We start from the raw sequence: 21820 nt of genomic DNA on the forward strand, positions 1-21820 counted from the left end.
GGGCTGCCTGGCTGGCTCAGTTGGTAGAGCATGCAGCTCTTGATCTTAGGGTCATGAGTTTAAGCCCTATGATGGGCATACAGCCTACTTTAAAACAAAACAAAACAAAACAAAACAAAACAAAACAAAACAAAACAATAAAGTCCATCTCCAGAGGTAGATGGAAAGAGGTAAATGTGGATTAAAGGAAGAAAGAACATTGCAAATTCTTTACCACCCAAGAAGTTTCTAGAATTCTAAACATATTATTTCAACAGTTCTTTATGTAAACCTCAGGTGATACTTGGTCTCCATTATAAATACCTTTTTTTTTTTTTTTTAAATAATTTCTATGCTCAAGGTAGAGCTGGAACTCATGATCTGAGATCAAGAGTCCCATGCTCTACTGAGCCAGGACCCCCCTTATTGATACTCTTAAATTTAAATTTAAACCAAAACAATATTGTCTGTCAAAGCTCTGAGTAGTTTTGCCAGTGCTCAGGGTCTCAGCTAACTCAGTGAGTTACTCCGGTGGATAAACACAAGTCTTTAAAAAACAAACAACAGAGGCCCCCTGGGTGGCACAGTTGGTTAAGCACCCTGACTCTTGATCTTGACTCAGCTCATGATCTCACAGTTCGTGAGTTCAGTGCAGAGCCTGCTTGGGATATTCTCTTTCTCTTTCTCTTTCTCTCTCTCTCTGCCCCTCTCATGCACTCTCTCAAAATAAATAAATAAATAAACTTAAAAAAAAAATTAAAAACAAAAAAAACTATAAATAAAGCGGTAAGAACAAGAAGTCTCATTTGAGTCCACTGACCAGAGGGGAGTTAGGCACAACTAGTGTCTGAGTTGGATACGGTCTTCACTAAATAATCAAAGAAATACGCCAAGCACATAATCAAACACATTGTTACTTACTAAATATAATATGATAGGCTTTGTGTCAAGCATTTTACATAGAATCATCCCTTTTTACATAGAATAATTTCATGCTTAAAATACCACTCCGAGGTAGGTATTATCTCTACTTCCCAGATGATGAAACTGAGGCTCAGAAAAGTGCCATAACTTGTAAGTAATACCAAGTGGCAAAAACACTTTTCAAATCCAAGCTTCTGTGATTCCAAATCTTGTGCTCCTTTCTAGGCTAATTGGCTTTAACACCGAATTAAATGTACTGATGGAATTCAGTGTGGCCACTTTATCCAAACAGATATCAAGCAAAGAACAAAAAATCTTATTACTTGGGTACTTAAGTAGTATGCTGAGGAAGGGGCACCTGGGTGGCTCATTAGGTTGACTGTCCAACTCTAGATTTCAGCTAAGGTCATGATCTCATGGTTCATGGGTTCGAACCCTGCATTGGGCTCTACGCTGGCAGTGTGAAGCCTGCTTGGGATTCTCTCTCTCCCTCCCTCTCTGCCCCTGCCTCTCAAAATAAATAAACTTAAAAAAAAAAAAAAAAAAAAGGCCAGGGAGGGGCACCTGACTCTTGGTCTCAGGGTGGTGAGTTTGAGCCCCAAGTTGGGTGTGGAGCCTACTTAAAAAAAAAAAAAAAAAAAAAAGGTAGTAGTAGTAGTAGTAGTAGTAGTAGGCTGGGGAAATAATGTTTCTTCACCCTCACTTCCTTTCAAGGGCTCTATGAAGCAGTCTAGGTATATTTTACCTCTGTATCCTCTGTGGTTCCTGTTCCAGCCGAACTTGTGACAATCCCAAATCGCTCCTTCCTCTTTTTCAGTTTCTCATCATCTTCAGACTGTTCAGGGACAAAGAAGAGGATTGAAACAAGTGAGCTTCCACTCACAAGACAAAAGAGAATGAAATTATAACTTAATGGTCACAATATGCCAGCCAATCTTGCACTAAGAACTAAGTTATCACACAAACGGAAAAAAAACAGGAAACTGAACAAGCAAGCATACAGTATGCCATCCCTAAGAATGACAAAAAAATTAATTTTAAGTAGGGCCTCAATATTCATAAGACACGTGGAGTCAAGAAAACAAACAAAATACCCATACAACAAATTTCTGTGAAAAAACTTCTGTAATTCAGACATATGGAACACTGAGGCTTCAGTAACACCTAAGGACAAAAGGTTAGTAGGAGACACCCAAACTATTTGTTGAACACTGCTTACAAGTTCCATTTACTTGCCAAGGATTAGAAAGGAAAGACACCAGAATGATGTTTCTGAAGAACATACAAAGAAAGCCAAGCATTATGAATGCCCAGCAAAGTCACAGAAGGCTCTGAATAGTTTGAAATGATTTTGAAAAAAGGGGCGTCAAGAAATTAGCTGCAGTCATCTAAGAGAAAAGATGCTCTGGACCTTTCCCAAGCTTCTAAGAGATTTATGATATCTGACCTATAACTGGAGAGAATATTACAGCTAGTATGCATTAGAGCTGGTCATTCTCCTATAGCTATTTTAATGACTGAGCTAATGTTCACATCTAACACTGTTCAATGTTAAGAGGCTCATATATATTCTCATCAGGACCTAAACCCTGCCAATTTATTTACCCCACTTTAAACAGTTATTTTCGGGGCACCTGGCTGGCTTGGTGTATCCAACTCTTGATCTCAAGGCTGTAAATTCGAGCCCCACGTTGAATATAAAGATTATTTAAAACTAAAATCTTAAAAACAAAACAAAATTATTTTCTTTTTCACCTTCCCCCCCACACCCAATCACCAATAATCAAAACCACAGCCCTGGGATTAGTAAACATATAAAATCAGGGACGCCTGGGTGGCTCAGTCAGTTAAGCGTCCGACTTCAGCTCAGGTCACGATCTCGCAGTCTGTGAGTTCGAGCCCCGCATCGGGCTCTGGGTTGATGGCTCAGAGTCTGCAGCCTGCTTCCGATTCTGTGTCTCCCTCTCTCTCTGCCCCTCCCCTGTTCATGCTCTGTCTCTGTCTCAAAAATAAATAAACTTAAAAAAAAAATTAAAAAAAAAAAAAATTAAAAAAAAACATATAAAATCAGATGGGCTCCCTGGGTGTTCTTCCATCCAGAAGGATTTTAAAGAATTTGGCACACATCTAGACAAAGATCCTATCCTCTCTGTATATCTCATGAGACCCTCTACTCCATACATACATACGCACCCTCACCAAGGGCTAGGACAGTTTCTTTGACTTTATTTACAAAAGGTAACCAATATAAGGTCAAGTCAATAGTTCAAACAAACTTTCGAACATACTTCTGTGTGATGCTCCTGAGCTAATTTTTTTTTTTTTAAAACCCCAGAGAGTTCATATCCTGCAGTCTGAAAGTAGGTTGTATAAGACAGTCAAAAGAAAGGCAATCAAGAGATCTACAGAAACACATTAATTTTTTTTAATTTTATTTTTGAGAGAGACAGAGACAGCATGAAAGAGAGAGGGAGAGAGAGAATCTCAAGCAGGCTCCACTCTGTCAGCACAGAGCCCGATGCTGCGCTCGAACTCATAAAACCACGAGATCACGACCTGAGCCAAAACCAAGAGTCGGACTCTTGAATGACTGAGCCACCCAGGTGCCCAAGAAACACAGGAATTTTTTAAAACCTCTAACTCTCATCCCCAAGGAGTTGCCTTTGTTCCTATGACCACAGAAGCCACCACTTTGGCCAAAAACAGGGCAGCTATCCAACCTTCTGCGTTTAATTTGTTTAACTAGTCCAGTTCTCCGAACACAGTAGGCAGGAATACTTTCTTGGTCTTACTTTGGTTCTTTCAGCTTGAGAAGCATGTTTATTTTCTCCCTTTTGCTGTACCTGCCTTCTAGTAAGTTAGAAAGAAGTCAAGAGGGGTGCCTGAATGGCTCAGTCAGTTAAGCACCTGACTCGATTTCAGCTCAAGTCATAATCTCTTCGGTTCATGAGTTCAAGCCCCACATCAGGCTCCGCACGGACAGTGCAGAGCCTGGTTGGGATTCTTGCTCTCTGCCCCTCCTGTGCACGGTCTCTCTCTCTCTCAAAATAAATAAATAAACTTAAAAAAAGAAAGAAAAAGAAAGGAGCCAAGAAAGGTTGGTGGCTATGAAAGACTGAAGTATCCAACACACACAAGGTCTCACTTAATCATAGTGTATTACTAAGAAAAAAATATTGCCTACATAGTTTTTCTTTTTCTGCCTTTTTCATTATAACCATCAGCAAGTCCATAGTGGGCACATAATTGATGCAATCTAAACTACTGTAATAACACTGAGCCAGGTTTGAAGAAAAAAAGTATTCTTGTTTGTAATAATCATAAATTAAAATAATGATATTACTGTCACTAACATCTGAGTGCGTACTATATGCCAGGTATTGTATGAAGTTCTTTACATGCAGTTATCTCATTTACTTTTTTTTTTTTTTAGTAGGCTTCAAACCCAGCATGGAGCCCAGTGCAGGGCTTGAACTCACACACAACCCTGATATCAAGACCTGAGCGGATATCAAGAGTTGGATGCTTAACTGAGTCACCCAGGCACCCTTACTTTTAAAATTAATTAATTTTTTTAGTAACTCTACTCCTAACATGGGGCCTGAACTCAAGACCCCAAGACCAAGAGCTGCATGCTCTTCCAACTGAGCCAGCCAGGCACCCCTCATTTACTTCCTATAATAATCTCAAACACGGTAAGTTTGTACTAAATAGGTATGTACTATTACATACATAGTAAGCACTATGACTAAATTCATTTCATAGATAAGAAAACTAAGACTTGGAGAAATTAAGTAACCTGACCAAAGTCTCACAAATAGTAAGTGGCAGAGCCAGGAATGGAACCCAGGACATTTTACTCAACCCACTTTCCTAACTTTACCATTTCCTCAGGTATCTCACATAAGCATTTCTTTGGAAGAACAGTAGCAGAATGGAAGAACTGCTTAATTCCTAAAGGAAGATGGATTACTAGGACCCTTAGCTAAAGGTAGTTGTAAACTACTTCAACAATTTCCATATCAAATAACCTGGGTCAATGCTAGGATCCCATCCTCTTTTCTACCATAACATATGCCTCCACACTGTAACTAACTAGGGATCTAGGGAAAGGACTCCAGTTCGTAATCTTATACTAAAGATTTTCTCAACTGAATTTGTTTCTAATTTTGCCTAACTGGCTACTCCATCTGTTGAACTGTAATAAAAGAATTAGGAAGGTTTCCAATGAACACAGCTCTCATATATTTTTCCTTACCAAAGTCACTAGGAAAAGTTTTCTTGATTTCATCTACCACCATTTAGATAAAAGTAAGATAAAAATGGAGCACTCAAAATGAGAATCTCTATAGAATATTCTAGATGAAAGCTCTCAATTTCATGAAGTCTCCAGGCCAAGCACGGTATTAGGGGTAATAAAAGGAGCATCCACACCCGTCATGAGGAAAGGCAAGACTAGATCGTATATTGCTGAACTATCACTATATACTTATTTTCATTCAATTCAGAGGTAGGGGTACTTTTAGCAAGTTCAAATTACAGACAGGGAGATGGTACTTTTGAAACACAGCCCTTCTCCACCCCCCCCCCCCCAGTGCAAACCCTGGGGCCACTCCCTTCACAAATCTCATCACAAAGCCTATGTCTATTTAGAATGTGTGGGACAGCCTTTCCTCTGGTTCTCTATTTTGCTACATCCTGAAATGGGGATTTTCACTTCCAAATTAAATTTCCTGTGCTTCCTTTTGAACTAAGAGGTGAGGAAAGACTGAGGGAGGAAAAGAAAGGAGAGGGGGCACACTTCTCTAGCCACTAAGTCTAGGGTCAGAGAGTTCTCCATGAGCTTCCCTTTTTAATCAGACCTTTGGTATCTACTGGAGATCCAGGCAGAGCATCTGCTGCAAATCTACCAGGGGCTCTAGGGGGAAAAAAAAACAATACAGATCCCCCACCTCCCACCCCCTACAAACAGCCTGCCCACCCCTCACCCGCAGAGACCAGTGAGGGTTTTATTTATTTTGTGCATGCCTGCCCTTCCCTCCCCACCCAGAGCCCCTCAGCTCCCCTCCTAAAGCCTCTTTCCTCCTTGCCCTGCAGGGAAAGTGCACAACAGGCCCAGTAAATCAACACAGTTCTAATGATCTCTCTCACTTGACCCTTCTAGCGTGACGGTGTCGCATGGAAACAAACGTACAATAAACTTCACTCCATCTTTAGCTCCTTGCTGACAGGTTTTGATTCATGGGATGGTGAGACCCATCTGAGGGAAATTACCTCGATCAAAACGCATCTCTCTCTGCATTCATCAGGCCAATACTCCCTCAGGCCATGCTCAAGTGCACAAATGGGGTTGTGCATCTGCAGGCAGCACTGACCCCTCTAGCTCAGTGTCATATGCATTTGCAAACCTTTCCCTTGATTCTCCCCCCACTTCCCTCCCGCAAACCTTCAACCACTAACAAATCCTTTTTTTTCCCATGTATGCTCCTGTGTGGGAAGAATAGTGCTGGAATCTAAAGTGCCCTTATTTCTTATCAAGTGGAAACTCCTCAAAACATACAACTTGTATCCAAAACCAGAAAAGGAACCTGTCCTTACTGACTAAACACAGGCATTGGATGTTCAGATTGATCCATATACTTCACTTGCCCCATCCTCAAGACTTAAAGAGCAAGCCAACTGACTGATAGCCAGTAATTTCAGCATACATAAAATCCTTCTATCTCCCAATAACTACCTTGTCTTTCTTTTTAAAAGCTTGTTGATAAAAATAAGAAAGAGAGTTGTGCAAAAGATGAGAGAGCCCATATACAAAACACAGGACAGAAAGCAAGGTATATATTTAAAAAGCCAAATATCCCCATGAATCACTATCAATGTATTTTCCATCATGGAATAAGATAGTTCTAAACTGAGCTCTTCAGACAAATTCTTCAACTTTCCAAATTCACTTTTCTTGTTTCCCTTTCATATTTGGAAAATCCTCAGGCAACATAAAGAAAACAATGCCTTCTAGAAAGAAAAGACTGAGACATTCAAGACTACCCTGAGATATAAATTACATGTGTGAAAGCACTTGTATATAGGGACTATTATGTAAATATTCAATAAATGATAGCTATTATTTCTACTGCAATCTTCCTCCTGGTCTTTGAAACAAAGTCTGAGACCACCAACAAAATTCCGAAGATAATAATACCATTTATTTATCTTCTACATTAGAAGCAAAGTCATCAAAAGTAGGTAAGGGGGCTCCTGGGTGGCTCAGTCAGTTAAGCATCTGACTCTTGATTTTATCTCAAGTTATGATCTCACAGTTTGTGGGTTCGAGCCCCATGTGGGGCTGTGCACTGACAGTGCGGGGACTGCTTGAGATTCTGTCTCTCTCTCTCAAAATTAAAAAAAAAAAAAAAAAAAAAGTAGGTAAGAATCTTGGGGTGCCTGGCTGGTTCAGTCTGAAGACCATGCAATTCTTGATGTCAGGACCATGAATTCAAGTCCCAAGTTGTGTACAGAGATTACTTAAGCGAATAAATAAAAACTTAAAACAAAAAAAGTAGGGACACATGGGTGACTCAGTTGGTTAAGCATCCAACTTCAGCTCAGATCATGATCTCAGTTTGTGAGTTCAAGTCCCGCGTTGGGCTCTGTGCTGACAGCTCAGAGCCTGGAACCTGCTTCAGATTCTGTGTTTCCCTCTTTCTGTTCCTCCCACTACTCACACTCTGACTCTTTCTCTCAAACATAAACATTAAAAAAAAAAAAGTAGGTAAGAATCAGACCCATTACCAAGACAACAAAGAAATTCCCTTTGTCTGCAAAGTGAATGAATTATTTGGAATGATGAGTAGATTTAGGGTTAAAGTGTGGCAGAGTAAGTAATGAGACAAAACCAGTCTTCTCCAACAAGTATTATTAACCATCTTCTTCTGAGACCCTAAAAAAAAATTTATGCTGCCAGGCTTTACTGATTTCATTAAATCTAACAATTAATGACAACACCAAAAATATCTAGATAATATCCAAGGGAACAGAGCAAGGATCCAAACTCTAACTCTGTAGACCCAATCTTAGGTTCGAACTATAAAGGCCCCTGAGGAATTGCTTTCACTGAATTACAGACATCAGTTTCCACTGATAGTTTGGAGCCTAATGTGGGTCTTGAACTCACAAACCATCATGACCTGAGCTGAAATCAAGAACTGGAATCTGGGCACTGAGAGCCCAGTGGCTGGCCACTGGGTGGCTCAGTCAGTTAAGCGGCCGACTTCGGCTCAGGTCATGATCTTGCAGTCTGTGAGTTCGAGCCCCGCGTCGGGCTCTGTGCTGACAGCTCAGAGCCTGGAGCCTGTTTCAGATTCTGTGTCTCCCTCTCTCTGACACTCCCCCATTCATGCTCTGTCTCTGTCTCAAAAATAAATAAACGTTATAAAAAAAAAATTTTTTTTTTTTTTTTAAATTTTTTTTTTTTTTTTTTTTCAACGTTTATTTTTGGGACAGAGAGAGACAAAGCATGAACGGGGGAGGGGCAGAGAGACAGGGAGACACAGAATCGGAAACAGGCTCCAGGCTCTGAGCCATCAGCCCAGAGCCTGACGCGGGGCTCGAACTCACGGACCGCGAGATCGTGACCTGGTTGAAGTCGGACGCTTAACCGACTGCGCCACCCAGGCGCCCAAAAATTTTTTTTTTTTAAAGAATTGGAATCGGGGAACCTGGGTGGCTCAGTCGGTAAAGCGTCTGACTTCAGCTCAGGTCATGATCTCACAGTCCGTGAGTTCAAGCCCCGCATGGGGCTCTGTGCTGACAGCTCAGAGCCTGGAGCCTGCTTTGGATTCTGTGTCTCCCTCTCTCTCTCTGCCCCTCCCCTGCTCATGCTCTGTCTCTATCTCAAAAATAAATAAAAACATTAAAAAAAAATAAAAAAAAGAATTGGAATCAACTGAGTCACCCAGGCATTCCTCCATCAACATTTTAAATAATACCACAAAATTAATCCATTCATCCACTAGTCATTCAAATATCTACTTAGTGTCTAGGTTAGGCACTGTTCTGGCATTGGGAACAGAGATGAGTAAGACAAAGATCCTTAACCTCATGGGACTTATGAATTTACGACTGAGTTCTGGTAAAGATGTATACTATTGTTTATTATATTACTGCATTATGAGGACCCATCGGGAAATTTTCTTTCTGGTCCCCAGATGTAAAATAATTATGCTTTTGCTGATCAACTTGTAAGTTTTTACCTTCTGAACCCTGTGAATCACTGGAAACACTCTGTGTTTTTTCCTATTGATAGCTATAAAATTTGGAGCCAAATGTATGGTCTGTCTCTGGTAAGTGGTTTTGATAATATTTCTATTAGCCAGAAGTATTAAGGTGAGAGAGAAGTATTAAGGTGAGAGAGAAGTATTAAGGTGAGAGAGAAGTATTAAGGTGAGATCTAGAGACAGTGATCCACTACCCAGATCCCTAGACAGAAGCTTAGAAGATGAAGTGAAGTTAGTCACAGGGTTGCTGCTGGTGCCTTAAGAACTTACTCCTCTCGGGGAACCTGGGTGGTTCAGTCGATTGAGCATCCAACTTCGGCTCAGGTCATGACCTCATGGTTTGTGAGTTTGGTCTCACTGCTGTCAGCGCAGAGCCTTCTTCAGATCCTCTGTCCCCCTCTCTCTGTCCCTCCCCTGCTTGCGCTCTCTCAAAAATAAACATTTAAAAAAAAAAAAAAAGAACTTATTCCTCTCTAAATATAATGGGATTAATTAGAAAACACTTCAGTGCCCCCAAGAAGGAAAAAGAGAGGGAAAGGAAGTACCAGGTTATTACTAGATATATTAAGGGCTCTTGTCAATGGTTTGCATGGCATATATATACTATAGCCAGGAATTAAGTCCTAAACGGAAGATCAGCTGCAACAATCAGCAGCCTGAAATTCACAGACGCTTTCTAAAGTGATTGTTTCTTTCTATGGCAAAGGGTAGCAAGAATATCCAAGATGGAGTAGATTCTAGCTTTGTTATCTTCCAAACCCAATCTGCATCTTCAAGATACAATCTTGTTACCAATGCCATCCTGAATCATCAAAAGAAACTAGGAGTGGCTTGCTGGCTCAGTTGGTAGAGCATGCAACAAGATCTACAGGTTGTAAATTCAAGCCCCATTCTGGGTACAGAGATTACTTAAAAAAATAAAATACTGGGGCACCTGGGTGGCCTCAGTTGGTTACACGTCCAACTCTTGATTTTGGCTCAGGTCGTGATCCTAGGGTTGTGGGATCAAGCCCCACACGGGGCTCCACACTGAGCATGGAGCCTGCTTAAGATTCTCTCTCTATATATATGCTAATTTGGATGTAAATTTAAAAAAATAAAATTAAAAAAAAGACTTTAACCATCAAACATGTCTTAACAAACTAAGACTTTCTCTTAAACCTAAATTTTCCTTTTGTTAAGAATAAAATGAAACTACCCCCCCAAAAAGATTCTCTCTCAAAAATAAAATAATGAAGTAAAATAAAAACATATATACACACACACACACACACACACACACACGTATTTTAGAGAGAGAGACAGAACGAGCAGAGGAGGGACAGAGGGAGAGAAACAATCTTAGGCAGGCTCCACGCCCAGTGCAGGACCCAAAGAGGGGCTTGATCTCACAACACAGTGAGATCATGACCTGAGCCGAAAGCAAGAGTTGGATGCCTAACAGACTGAGCCACCCAGGTGCCCCCAAAAATAAAATCTTAGAAGAAGAAGAAGAAACAGAAACAGAAACAACAACAACAACAACAACTAGGAGAAACAAAACAGCGACCCAAATGTAACCAAGACTTTTTTAGGGAACTGTAATCCCAAAACACAAAACAAAAGTATTTACTGAATTTAAATGTAAGATATCCTCACTACTGGGGTGCCTAGGTGGCTCAGTCAGTTGAACAACCGACTTCGGCTCAGGTCATGATTTCATGGTTTGTGAGTTCCAGCCCCATGTCGGGCTCTGTGCTGACAGCTGAGAGCCTGGAGCCTGCTTTGGATTCTGTGTCTCCCTCTCTCTCTGCCCCTCCCCCACTCGTGCTCTGTCTCTCCCTGTCTCCAAAATAAACATTAAAAAAAAAAAAAAAAGATATCCTCACTATTCTCAGAGGAGACCAAATGAATTAACCAAGCCAGACATTTTCCCTGGTCAGTGCAACAGCTCATCACTCATCATCCCTCCTTATACCATGTTTGAGAAGCAGAAATTTCAATCTAAACAATTCAGTCAGAGATATCCTTATAAGCAGAAAAAGACACTTCAGGGAAGCTCAGGTACTACTATGAGTTGGAGCAGGCTGCTCTCCTAGAACTGTTTTAATGACAGCTATTCTTCACATTCAACACTCTTCAATGTAAGAGTCTCCTATATATTTCCATCACGACATAAACTCTGCCATTTTATTTACCTCACTTTAACAGTTATTTTCTCAGAAGTCTTTTGCCTGGAATGGTAGAACAGAGACTAAGAGCGAGCCAAGATGGGTTGCATTTCAAAAATAACAAATAACTGTCCCCTTTTGTAAATGAATTATCATACAAAAATGTTAATAGTTCTCAGGCCAGTCTGATTTTCCAAGGGAATGTAAGGTAAGAGTCAGGCAAAAAGAAAAGGAAGAGCTTTATGGGCACTTTCCTGACTCTCACCGCCACGTGACTAATGTCAGGATGAAAAGCAGAGGCTGGGGGCTTTCAAGCGATGGTAGATTAATAATGACATGGCCTTGACTTCCCAGAGGTAAAGGTTATGAAACACTCCAGGGTAAGTGGGCTTCCAATTTCATACTCTCAGAGTGAATGACAGCAACTGATGGTTTTTCTCTCAGAAACACTGCAATGCTTCAACACACAGCTGTCACCTCCCTGTCCCAGTTTCTGAAATTCATCTGAACATGTTTATTCCTGAGCCTGCTTATGCCAGTCAGACCACAGAACATAAGGTGGTCCTAAACACTAATGCACAGAAGCTAACTAAAAAAGACAAAGGTGAAGGGCTGGACTAGCAAAGGGTATGCCATTTTAGCACATAATAATAGAGACACTCCCAACACTCCCACACACATAACAAAAAATACACTTCCCAATACAACCATCTTACCTACTCAAAAACTTTTCAACTGTGAGATCAGAATCAACTTTCTAGGGCCAAGAGGATGCCAGGGAATTTAAAGCTACATGAGATTTAGAGACCACCAGGAACTGTATCTCCTCCTATCTTCCCAGGATTTGAAGTCCCCAAACACAGCTCAGAACCAAACACTCTTCTGAGTCACGAGCTCCCATCACTTTTTCTCTTTATCTAAATCAAGTTCCTTCCCCAACCCCCACTCCTCTCCAACCCCAGAGGAGGTCGTCTCGGTCTTGATCTAGCTGATTGTAGGACAAAGCAAGGCAGGTGGAGGAAATGAAGGCTTCACACTTGAGACCCCCGGAAACCAAGTTTCTATTAAAAGTCCCCACCCTCCCTCCCTTAAAAGCCAGGAAGCTGCTGCTTTTAAGGATAAGTGATGCAGAGCTTGGCAGAAATGTCAAGAAGTCAGTAGAGGGAAGCTAAAAACTTTGAGGGGAAGTAAATGTGGTCTTAACCAAATATACAGAGAACGAAGGATGATAGTTACCTGAGCATTCAGAAATTAGAATGGGCACTAGGGAAGCAGATTCTTCTCACCTGTAATATACACACACACACGCGCGCGCGCGCACACACACACACACACACACACACACACACACGTATTTTAATGTTAAGAGCTACGCCCAACATGGAGCTCGAACTCACAACCCAAGTCACATGCTCTACCAACTGAGATAGCTAGGCACCCCATCTGCAGTATTTTAAAATGCAGATTTCGGGGCGCCTGGGTGGCTCAGTCAGTTGAGCGACCGACTTCGGCTCAGGTCATGATCTCGCAGTCCGTGAGTTCGAGCCCCGCGTCGGGCTCTGTGCTGACAGCTCAGAGCCTGGAGCCTGTTTCAGATTCTGTGTCTCCCTCTCTCTGACCCTCCCCTGTTCATGCTCTGTCTCTCCCTGTCTCAAAAATAAGTAAAACGTTAAAAAAAAAAATTAAAAAATAAAATAAAATAAAATGCAGATTTCTGGGGCGCCTGGGTGGCTCAGTTGGTTGAGCGTCTGATTCTTGATTTTGGCTCCGGTCGTGGGATAAAGCCCCACGTTGGTCTCCGTGCTGAGCATGGAGCCTGCTCAAGATTCTCTTTCTCTCCCTCCCTCTGCCCCTCTCCCCTGCTGGCATGCTCTCTCTTGCTCTCTAAAATAATAAAACAAAACGCAGATTTCTGGCTTCAATCCAACCTAATAAACCTGAATCTCAAAACGAAGAGCTTACTTAGGGAAATGTATTTTAAAAAGGGTCCCCTGGAGCCTTATGTGCAGCTACAGCTATGAATAATTGCAAATGGCTTTGAGAAAACAGAGACCAAAATTACAAAAAAAAAAAAAAAAAAAAAATCTCACCAAGTCCAAACAAGGCTGCTGCTTGACTCCAATTTTTCCCCAAAAGCGTCAGGCCTTCTAAAAAAGTTTACACTTCCTACAAACAGGGTATCTCAGCTGTAGGGACGTGAAAGGCAAAAGAAAACTATGAAGAAATCACAGCTGGCTCTAAGGAGCACACCTGTCTTGCTTCCTTTGTAGAATTCAAGCAGAACACAGAAACTCTTTTGCAAGAGGAGCTCAATACAAGGAAAACATGCCAAAACAAGATCAGGGAAGACTTCAGGTATGTGGGGGAAAGAGGGAGGCAACTAGGTTCAAGTACACAAAAGTATTTTTTTTCTGCAGAATTGATACAGAGGGTGAGGGGGAATATCAGTAGAGAGCAGACATGAGAACAGATAGAATTTGTCTTAGTGCTCATGTGCTTTGCTTGTTATTTAGAGAACCAAAGAAGTCCATTACATGAAGGCTCTCATAGCTCTTTTCACTTCCGGCTGCACTTCCTCAACTACCTCATACCTAAGCATGAACATGGTAGTGAAAATTCTGTAACTTCCTCCTCTACTCTATACCTCAATGAACTCCTCACCTGATACTTTCTAAAATCCAGAAAGCAAGCACTATAAACATAATATCTTTCTCAGGAACACATCTTCACTGCTAGAGATTTAAAGATTCAATATTTGACATGAATTCCAAGTGTAGAACATCCTGAAAATACATTTCAATTTCTGACCTAAGAATCTGCTCTAGCAATGAGAAGGTAAAATTTGGTTAAAATACTATTTAAAAAAATGTGAGAAAAGAGTAACAAAGGAAAGGAGGGGAGGGAAGGAGCTAACATTTTCTAAATCTTAACAAGACACCTCAGATTTTATTTATTTATTTTAATATTTATTTTGAGAGAGATAGAGACAGTGTAAGCAGGGGAGAGGCAGAGAGAAAGAGAAAGAGAAAATTCCAATCCCAAACAGGCTCCACACTGTCAGCACAGAGCCCAACACGGGGCTCAATCCCATCAACTGTGAGATCAGGACCTGAGCTGAAACCAAAAGTCGGATGTCCAACCGACTGAGCCACCCAGGCACCCCCAACACCTCAGGTTTTATTAAGAACAGGAGGGACTTTTCGTGGTGCCTCACTGGCTCAGTCAGTACAACACGAGACTCTTGATCTTGGGATTGTAAATTCAAGCCCCAGGTTGGGTGTACAGATTACTTAAAAAAAAAAAAAAAAATCTTAAAAAACAAAAAACAGGGCCTTTGCTAGTTTGCAAACATCACCACCAAATATCCCCCCATAAGATATCTCCCAATCTGACACCCTGGCTCATCCCCATCCCTATCTCCAAAATATACAGCATCAGCTATCAGGCCTGAAAAGTAATTCTATTATTCCAGTGAATACCTAAGAAAATGAACTGTCATATAATTATTAAACTTTATTTGAATTGAACTTATATCTATTTTTTTTGAACCTGTATGTATTTTCAAAAATAAAATGTTACTTCTTATCGATGTTAGTCCAAGGAACACTATTACTCAAGTGTTAGCCTCTCAAGTATTAAAATACATCTTAAACATCCCTATATTGCTGCAACTCTCAAACCATGAGTTCTCAGACCCCCCCAAAAGTAGTAATACACACCCACACCCACCCCCCACCCCCCCCCACACACCAACCACCAAACCAACCCAAAAAACACCCCATACTTTTTTCTCCCATACAGATTCTGAAGGACAGATAGACTTGGATTCAGAAACTAAGCTCATGCTCACATTTCACCACAGGGAGAGTATCTGAGAGTGATCAGACAGATACTGCTCTCCTTAAAAATGCCAGGCCAGCTACTGGTCACCTCGAAATTAGACACAGGTACTGGTCACTCCCAAGTCAGACTGATATACAATCAGATATGTGTTTGCAAGTGAATTTTAAAAATGAGGGGCACCTGGGTGGCTCAGTCGGTTAAACATCCGGCTTTGGCTCAGATCGTGATCTTACAGTGAGTTAGAGCTCACATCGGGCTCTGTGCTGACAGCTCAGAGCATGGAGCCGGTTTCCAATTCTCATCTCCCTCTCTCTCTGCCCCTCCCCTGCTCGCACTCTGGCTCTCTCTCAAAAATAAATAAACGTTAAAAAAAATACAAAAAATTATTTACCTTGTGTACCATGAGTGGAAAAAAAATTTTTTTTTAAACTGACACTCAGAGAATGATCCCACCCCAACAACCTGGCTCGCACAAACAACTAAATGTATTTAAAATAAAACAGACTCAGCAGAATCCAGCATTCCCTCCTTTTCCAGGCTGTGTTTATTCTTAGGGAAAATACTACAGGGGAACCACAAAGAGGCATAAAACTTGTTTTTTATCAAAGCCATCAGTTCTGACATGTTAGAAGAAGGAATGCAAAGACGTAAGCGGGGGTGGGGTGTTTAGCTGGGGAGATAGCGAAGAGTAAGTTTTTTTCTTACTACAAACTTCCTTACCTCTAGTTCTTTAGGTATAAAATCAGGTAAGAAAAATAAAATGAAAAGGTATAAGATCCTTAGTGTTCTCAACCACGCACCCTAGGGAAATACAACCCTCTACCAGAAACTTCTCAAAGACCCAACTTATAGGAAACAGGGCAAAACACCAGCCATAAATGCTGACAAAACATCAAAATTTTCATCTTGCTTCCACAAATTTTTAAAGTTTTTCCTCTTCAAGTGTTCAATTTATATTCCTAACACTTCTTATCCAATTTTTCCCTCACACACAGCTAGGTAAAAACATGTTTAAGGGTTAGAATATAGATGGGAGGGTAGAAGAAGAAACAGAGCAAAGAAAAACCTGACTCCTATTTCTCAAGTTAAAATTGGAATACATTTTCAAGAGCCCTGGGCAGGACAGAGAAAAATTCCATTCTGCCTCTTTGCTCTTCCAAATTCCTATAGCCAAGTGGCTCAACAGCAGTTGAATGGCACACATAATGACATCATTGATTGGAACTATAATAGAAGAGAGTGAGAAGAGCGGGTGGTGGGGGGGAGTGGGAAGGGAGGGAGGTGAAGATGTATTTGTGTTACAGACAAAAGACAAGTTCTGTTCCTCAGCAGGGACAAATGAAGAACCAGATGAGGGGATAAACTGAGGTCAGAGAGTTTTCCCTATTGTTTCCTCTTTAAACAGCTCCTTCACCACTCCCTCAAGGTTTGTTCCAATGGGTGGGTGGAGAAACAGCAGTTTTTATCTTAGAGAAGAGGCAGGGAAAAAAATGGCCAAATATTCATTTTCAAATTATTATTAACTAGAAGAAAATTTTAAGGACTGGTTAAATTTTAGTTGGGCCCCAAAATGCTCCTAAGAAATGCCGAAAACTATGTGGGGTTCATCTTAGCTCTTCCTGAAATTCATCCTGACAGCCACTCTCAAGTGCTATCTGTACCATATATAAAAAACCCATACAAATCTTTTCTTGTGGGTTAATGTAAGCTCAACATAATGTAGTTTTTCAAGTGGAAGAAGAAGCATTTTTGGGAAAATGCCAATCCAGGATGAGGTGTGCGATGTTCCCCCCCAAACCCCTGCTCAATGAAATACAATGTCTAAGTAGATCTACAATTAAGTTCTTCCCATCTACAATCCTACTATACGCATTCTTCTTGGTCTCATGGGGCCCCATGAGAAAGGCTAATAGAGAATTAAGTAGTGTACTTGGCCTAGGTACTGCTACTTGAGTATATTTGGATGGAAAAGAATCCAAACCCACTTAGCAGGCTACTTTTCCAACTTATCTTGGGATCTAAATCTTCTACCACTACCCTTTTAAAAAATATTCTACCAAATTCCTCACCATAGCTTATGGTTCTTCAGGTTCTTATAGTCCCATGTTGGCAATGTCCTATGCGTGGCCCCACAGTTCTTCCTTTGGAAAAGGTTTGTATACATATACCTAAACTCTAACAATTTACAGACTCTCTGAGAAAGCTGATGACTATGACTAAATCCATAGTGTGAACTTCCTTCTCTCCACATCCCTCTATACCAAAACCGAATGCTGAGGGGGAAGAACAAACATTTCTTCATTTATTTCAGGTGGTGGAAGGGAATATAGACAGAATCAAATAGGCCTTCCAGAAGAGACTGAATGGAAACCAACCCACCATCATTTAGCCACAGTGAAATCTGTATGCTAGGAGACACTGATGCTCTCCTGTGCCTGGAACTGACTCTTTGTCCCAGCTGCTTCTCTGATAGCTCAACAGATTTCAGTGACATCCTCAAAAAACAAGGAAAGTCCAGTATCTCTCTCACTCTGATGTGGTTCATCCCCAAGCAATGGTGAGCAAAAACATGTAATTACATGAAAAGTTCATGAAACTAATCACTGCCTAACAATCTTCTAACTACCAGCCTCAACAACAAGACAATGATCAATGGAGGGATATTTAATTTTTTAACCTTTTTATATTCGGACACTGTATAATAACACAGACCATAACCATCAGGGAAGAAAACTGGCAAAAATCAAAACACAGGAAAAGCAGCCTTTAGAGTATACAGGCCTCAAGGTAACTCATTAGGACAGTGACCTTAACACAAGCTACAAAGTAGGGAAATCTCAGTAAAATGCCAGCACAGAAATAAGGAAGATATACTAAGGTCAATAGGGATAAAAGATGCTTATAGTTTCTACTACTAATTAAGAACCAAGAAGCAGTAACACATGCCCCTCACATGTGGGGGAGAAGAGTATAAACTACATTTCAGTTTTCTGCTTAGTGCCTGAGTTTCGGTTTTGTTTTGTTTTGTTTTAATACTTACTGAGCTGGATGTTCTATAACTTCCTAAAGTATCAAGTTTTACTTCCCCCAAATATGCCAACGTTTGGGGAGAAAAAAATGAAAACAAAACAATCCAAATTAGCTACATCACTTAACACCATAACTCTAAGCCCAGAGTTTTGATAAAACTAACGTCCTATGACCATCACCTATTAACTGAGCTGGCTTCCCATCTATTCCCTCTATCCATCTCTCGCTCCTTTCAAAGATGAGTTTCTTACATGCCAAGCCAAGTCCTGTCCTTCACCAATAGGACTAACCCAAACACTACTCCTCTTAGGAGACATGGAAAACTGACGGGCGGGGGGGGGGGGGGGGGGGGGAGAAAACAACAACAACAACAACAACCAGTCAAGCACAAGACTGAAAACCTAGCTGGTGATCAATCAGAACCAACCAGGCAGAGGTTATTTTATCTGGGTTTTGTTTTGTTTGAGGGGGTGGGAGGTTTCTCAGCCCATAGTCACCATGAGGCTTATATGAGAAAAGGCATGCCATTCTATCCTCAAATAGTCCAAAGAGTTGGAGGGGACAATTTACAGCCTCTTGTGTAAAAAATGTCTATAAATGCCAGTGCCATTCTTTGCCCTGTCACTTCCCATTATCCTAAACCAACAGGATTCTATTCACTGAGACTTGAGCTGGAAACATGAACGGACAGGCCTTTCTTGGGCAGGGGGAAAGGAGGAAGATGATTGGGGGGGAGGGGGAGGAGGGAAGCCAGATTTCTTTAAGTTTCTGTGTACTGCCTAACATGTAAAGTATACTAGTGGAGATGAAAGCTGAAATACACGAGCAGTCATGCAAAAGTCAGCCTAAGAAGAATAGCAGAGATTTAGTTTCCCCAAATTTGTAACATGCTCAAGATGTAAATCTAAAATATAAAGAAAAAAATGATCGAATTGTGACAGTTAAAAAAAAAATCAGGGGGCGCCTGGGTGGCGCAGTCGGTTAAGCGTCCGACTTCAGCCAGGTCACGATCTCGCGCGGCCCGTGAGTTCGAGCCCCGCGTCAGGCTCCGGGCTGATGGCTCGGAGCCTGGAGCCTGTTTCCGATTCTGTGTCTCCCTCTCTCTCTGCCCCTCCCCCGTTCATGCTCTGTCTCTCTCTGTCCCAAAAATAAATAAACGTTGAAAAAAAAAAATTAAAAAAAAAAAAATCAGTCATAAACACTATTGACCCATGGCTCACTTCCTGTCACACGCTTTCTCTTTATCATATACACTGGTCTATAGAGGAATCTACTGAAGAGAAACCAGCAAGCAATCTGGGATTTAAGCTGGATCAAGCAAACACAAACCCCATGCAATGGAGATAACAGGAGGGGGGTTTCTCATTGCCTTTTTCAGAATACTAGGATGAAAAGAGAAATCTCTACACTACCTGCTAACTTCCACTATTTGCATTTTATCTAAATGAATGAGATCTGTGCCTAGAGAATTATAAAACTTGAAAGATAGATGACCAAATTATATTAGAGGAGGCTATACTGGAACCCAGGACCCCAGAGTGAGGCGGCCAGAGTATGCTGATCTGGCTGTTCCATAAATACAAACTTAATCAGGTTACTAACCTTGGCCAACCAAATACTAAGTAGCAAATCATCTCTGGTGATAGAGAACAGTTAAGCACAAGATTCTGAACCAAACAACTCTCACTGAGAATGCAGCCAGTTGCAATTTGAGGATCTGGATCCAGAACAACTAAGTTCTGAGGGAAAAGTTACTTGAAAAAAAGAACACTTAGTCCTTCTTATCTCTTACTACTCCCTCTCCTCCAATTTCTCTCCTTCCACATTCACTCTGAGATTGCATGTATATATTTTAATGTTTATTTTGAGAGAGTGCGCACATTGCATATGTGCATGCAGGAGGGGCAGAGAAAGAAGGGCAGAGAGAGAATCCCAAGCAGGCTCCACAAAGTCAGCACAGAGCCTGACATGGGCTCAATGAAATCATGAAATCATGACCTGAGTGGTTATTAAGAATCTGTAACTGGGGCGCCTGGGTGGCGCAGTCGGTTAAGCGTCCGACTTCAGCCAGGTCACGATCTCGCGGTCCGTGAGTTCGAGCCCCGTGTCGGGCTCTGGGCTGATGGCTCAGAGCCTGGAGCCTGTTTCCGATTCTGTGTCTCCCTCTCTCTCTGCCCCTCCCCCGTTCATGCTCTGTCTCTCTCTGTCCCAAAAATAAATAAACGTTAAAAAAAAAAATTAAAAAAAAAAAAAAAAAAAACTGAACCAACTGAGCCACGTGGAGCCCCTAAAACTGCTTATCTTCTATAGGCACTAAAAAATTCTGGGCTACAGAGACAGTGGTCCAAGTATGTGGTCTGATAAAGAATTTCTATGATACTTCCAAGTGTGAAAACTGTGTGAGATATAAGGTACGCTTGAATTGTCCAATATACATGTAGCTATTTAAATTTAATTAAAATTTTCAGTTTCCAGGCACCCCTAAAAATTTTAAGAAAGCTCTCCCCGACCAAGAGATCAAGAGTCACATGCTCTACTGAGTGAGCCAGCCAGGTGGCCCAAATGAATTAGAAATTTAAAAAACCTTGGGCACCTGGGTGGGTCAGTTAAGCATCCGACTTGATCTCAGCTCAGGTTACGATTTCATAGTTTGTGGGTTCAAGCCCCACGTCAAGCTCTGTGCTGACAGTGCAGAACCTACTTGGGACTCTCTTTCTCTCTCTCTCCACCCTTCCACCACTCACACTATCTCTCTGTCTCTCTAAAAATTAATTAATTAAATTAAAAATTTTTAACTAGTATTTTGCTACAGAATTTAAGAAAACTACTCTAGAACATATGTATGACAATGAACGTTATCTGAAAACGGAACTCATAAAGTGAGAGTTTTACCAATTACCATTATCTGATTATAACCCTTCAAAGATTAATTTTTTAAATTATTTTTTTAAGTTTATTTATTTTGTTTTAGTAATCCCTACACCCAGCCTGGGGCTGGAACTCACAACCTCAAGATCAAGAGTTGCACACTTTGGGCAAGAGTGCCCGACTCTTGACTTCAGCTCGGGTTATGATCTTGTGGTTCATAAGATGGAGCCCCACGTCGGGCTCTGCACTGACATCCCGGAGCCTGCTTGGGATTCTCTCCTATTCTCCTCTCTCTGCCTCTCCTCTGCACACACATGTGTGGACTCTCTCCCTCTCAAAACAAACATACATTAAAAAAAAAAAAAAGAGTTGCATGCTAGCCAGGTGCCCCAACTCTTCAGAGATTTAAAATAGGAACTGAAATCTTATCAGTGATGAACTAAAACACAAAAGTTAATTACCTCAATTAAAGTCATAAAGCCAGGTGGCCAACAGAACTAAGAAAACAAACATTTATTAAAGATCAAAGTGTCACTACTTTAGATAATTTCATATACGCATTTCCCCTTCACAAACAGTGTTAGGTAGTTTTACTAGTGTTACTAGTTTACTAGTGTTACTCCCAGTTTTACAGAAGTTTAGTAATTTGCTCAAAGTCACAAAGTTAAAAAATGTATTTATTCATGCTTTAGCTTCTTCCTATGGACTAAAAATGAAAGCAAGTCAAATATGGAGAAAGATTCTAGGTAAGTG

General features: G+C 41.0%; 1 protein-coding gene across 2 annotated transcripts in view; it reads right to left on the reverse strand.

The window, feature by feature from the left end:
* Window positions 1-21820, reverse strand: part of SARNP (SAP domain containing ribonucleoprotein) — a 56637-nt gene that overhangs the window by 9372 nt on the left and 25445 nt on the right. For both annotated transcript variants that reach the window (XR_006959940.1, XM_047067316.1), the window contains exon 10: window positions 1649-1738. Coding sequence is in view for 1 of the 2 variants with exons in the window: in XM_047067316.1 (XP_046923272.1) it covers window positions 1649-1738 (90 nt within the window). In the remaining variant the exon portion in view is untranslated. The remainder of the gene's footprint in view (window positions 1-1648; window positions 1739-21820) is intronic.

This window comes from Lynx rufus, unplaced genomic scaffold (genome assembly GCF_022079265.1).
Source record: "Lynx rufus isolate CCGP_SWC_20201006 ecotype Redwood Valley unplaced genomic scaffold, mLynRuf1.p SCAF_7, whole genome shotgun sequence".
Classification (NCBI taxonomy): Eukaryota; Metazoa; Chordata; class Mammalia; order Carnivora; family Felidae; genus Lynx; species Lynx rufus.